A 3467-nucleotide genomic window follows, 5' to 3' on the forward strand; every position below is an offset into this window, starting at 1 on the left:
CCCCTCTACGCTGATTAAATTAAACACGTGCTAAGCTATGAAGAATCAGCAATATTTTCGAAAATTATCTACCATTAAGCACAGCATATCAATCAAACTATAGAATTGAACTTATACACAAGACCTATAGATAGATAGATCCGATTTTGTTATCATAATTGCATACCTTACGGCGTTTAATATTATAGTGGTAGATTTTTTTCGGAGGACCTGAACAATATGTCATCTCATACCTAAACCAGCAGCAAGTTCAGCAGCAGCGAAGTTCATTAAGTTCCTCTGTTTAAATAGGAACACAATACTTGCGGTTGCAACGTGCCGGCTGGTTGTTGAACTAAATTGTCGAATTCCCACTTTCGAACGTGTAATGCAATTTGACCACCCAACGTATGTTACTACATTGACGGAAATGTTATAATCACAGAATTTCAAAAACAAAAAACTCAGTCCCTCTTTTATCTGCTCGAGCTTCTTTGATGTTGCATCATACGATGAGCAAATGAGCGATGGATTCCGGGCGTGAGCGATACACATGTAATAATTTGGCTGCCAACAAAAGGCGTGTTTATGAACAGTAAATTATACTAATAAATCACACCACCTTCTCCACCGCGTGCACGTCCACGAAGCTTGTACTATTGGCATACGATCATTAAAGTTAGATAAAGCCCCACCGATGTGCTTTGTGCGGGTGCCTGCCCGCAAGCGAAACGCTGTGCATGACTCGTACTAGAAAGTTCTAGACATGAATTTATTTTCCACCTTTTTTCTACATTACATAAACAACGGTCACGTGGTGCTGCCGATTGGGTCAGGGTGTTGATTTCGATTTTCGGATGTGTCTGAACTCTGGCTTGACTCCATTGGTGAGTGCTGTGACTCAAACGCCTGCATGCGGTCCCTTATCCAACCGGTGTACCTGGCCACATTAAGCAATCCCGTCAATGTGTTAACACCACACTGATAGTAGCCCTTCGGTGCAATGCCGAACGTTGTCATGCCTCGCAGATAGAAACGATCCTTACGCTCAACGTAGAACCCGCTGCCTCCACTGCCGCTGCACACTGGCGTTACTGTAGTGACACAGTTAGGTATTAAGGGTGCTTTTCCTAGCGTATTCTCCCCCTCGGTCAGCACACTTACCAGCACAAAAGAAATCGTTGTGCTCGAACAACTTCTGCGTAAACACCTCCATGCAGCGGCTTTGTCGTAACACTACCGTCATGGCGCTCTGCAGCACGCTCGTGTACACATTGTGCGCCCCAATACCCCAACCCACACTGGTACCGCGCGTACCCTCTAGATCTTCCCCGCCCTGCGGTGCCGGTTCCTGGTCCGCCGGTTCCGGCCACAGACAGATCGGACGGGCTAGTGTCCCCAACGGTATCGCATCCTGCAGCTGCAGGAGAGCTATATCGGCACTAAAATCAGGTGCTCGATAGTCGGGATGTATGATAACCGACTCCACACCGCACCAGTTGGTGGACTCCTTCTGGGTCAAATCGATGACACCGTAGTGCACCGCAAGGATCTCACTCCGGTAGGGTTTTACGCAGTGTGCCGAACCGATCACCAGCCAGCTGGTTACGATCGTACCTCCGCAGAAGTAGAGACTTTTGTTATTCTCCGTCCGATAGAGTCCCACGTGAAATGGCCAACCCACGGATGCATTGCGTACTCCACATTCCACCGCACTCGGACTCGTACCTTCGCTTTCACGCTGCGGAACGGCTGTCTGCAAAACAGTGAGACTAATCACAAGACGCACACTGACACTCACCATCACTGGGTGGCTTTCAGAGTGGTGGAAGTCTAGCGTATTGCTGAGAATAATTTAAACCAAACAACGGCCAAAAACAAAACGCCCCTCAACCGAGACTAGTTCTTTAAATTGTCTTCAGCACAACTCGCAGAACACCGCCACCGACACCGAAATCGGATGGATTTTCACCTTGTGAATGCTGCGGGCAGGTCGGCTGCGAACGACACGTTGATAATCTAGCCCCGAGCACAGTACCAAAAGCAGTCATTAAAAAGACATTACTGTTTATCGCACCTTCTTTTTCATTTTTGCCCTTGTTGTGGCGCTGTACGTGTGTGGGTCACGTTTGTATCCTTCATCTGCCGTGCAAATCCCGTACCACAATGAGGATCATAACAAGTACGCAGTGGCTACAGTCGGACACTCTTTGTTCCAGTCCGCTTTTTTTAACCAATTTGCTACTCGTTCATCGTTCATCGCTACAAAATCCCATTCAGAATATGCTTCCGGAGGTCGGGGTTTTAAAGCTTCAAAGTTGCCATTACAAAAAAAGAGTACACCCTGGCTTAATACCTCACCAAAAAATCCCCTCGTACATAGTGAGAGCGTGAATGTGTGTGTGTGTGTGTGTGTGGGTCCATTTTGTAAGAGTCATCATGCTTCTCTGGCCACCGATTAACGCCACGCCACAATGGTTGTTGGTTTGAGCGCTGACGGGAGCAGAAAATAGGAAAACAGCGGTTCTCCGTACCATACCGCAACCGCTCCATATTCACCACGCCAGCAGCAGATTGCAGCTGCCATTGTCATTTCATGTGACGTTTAGGTGACATCCGTTTAGTGTGCGGTGATGGTACTCTGCTTTCTGTGGGTTAACGGACCTGGGAAGGAGTTTTTGCACTGACGCAAGCAAAAATAATCGGTAAGTAACGAGAAATTGTGTGACTTACCTAACATGTTCGTTAGGTAGTTTTTCAATAAGTTGTACATTCATTGAATTGAGAAATAATAATTTGTAAAATTTATTTCTATTCAAGTAGTTTCATATAAAAGATTTTGTCACAGGTGTCTGCTTATTTTCTTGTTTTATTTTTCGTTTAAAGCTAGATAACGAGAATAAAGGCGCCTAAAGGTATGCAAAATAGAGAGCTTTTAGACGCATAAAGGAAATATTAGGGCATTAACTTCGGAGTAGCATTTTCACATGTTAGAATAAATAGTTTTCCAGATAACAAAATCTACAGTATTCTTTGCACGTTTGCAAACAATTTTAACACAAAGTCGTTTGTTATGTTTCAATTTCTTAATAATCTGCTCTATGCTCTCGATATCTACTAGTTGTAACAAACCAGCTGCTTGAAGAAGATTTTGTTCTGTGGTTGTTTAAATGTTTATCATACCAGAAGGAATCAAGTAAAGCCCTGGAATTGTTACATTCAATAAACGAACAAACCACCGAACGAACGAGTTCCATCAAATCACAATCATTCCCACGGCCCACCGCTATGTGAATCATCGCCTACTAACGCTGCTGACGATGCGTGCCGCAAGCACATATTTTATTTCACTGCTTGGCACATAAAAAACCCACACATTTGACCATCCCCACGGACTTACGGTGTGGTTTTGGCTATCTGTTCCATTTCATTTCTCCCGGACAATCTTTGTTGTTTGTTGTTCGTTTATTTTCGCTGTGGTAAAAACA

At 44.8% G+C, this 3467-nt stretch overlaps 1 protein-coding gene across 1 annotated transcript; it reads right to left on the bottom strand.

Moving 5' to 3' along the window:
• Positions 1 to 789: 789 nt before the first annotated feature.
• LOC128305323 (coagulation factor XI-like) lies at positions 790 to 1783 on the bottom strand. Its single transcript, XM_053042710.1, has 2 exons — positions 1144 to 1783; positions 790 to 1073 (listed from the first exon to the last, which is right to left on the bottom strand). The coding sequence occupies exons 1-2, from the start codon at positions 1781 to 1783 to the stop codon at positions 790 to 792; spliced, it is 924 nt and encodes a 307-aa protein (XP_052898670.1).
• Between the last annotated feature and the right edge of the window lie 1684 nt (positions 1784 to 3467).

Source organism: Anopheles moucheti, chromosome 3, assembly GCF_943734755.1.
Source record: "Anopheles moucheti chromosome 3, idAnoMoucSN_F20_07, whole genome shotgun sequence".
Taxonomy (NCBI): domain Eukaryota; kingdom Metazoa; phylum Arthropoda; class Insecta; order Diptera; family Culicidae; genus Anopheles; species Anopheles moucheti.

Coding starts and splice junctions, on each gene's coding strand:
- LOC128305323 (XM_053042710.1), bottom strand. CDS start 1,783: ATGGTGAGTGTCAGTGTGCGTCTTGTGATTAGTCTCACTGTTTTGCAG. Junction 1,074..1,143: donor CAACGATTTCTTTTGTGCTG/GTAAGTGTGCTG, acceptor GTGTCACTACAG/TAACGCCAGTGTGCAGCGGC.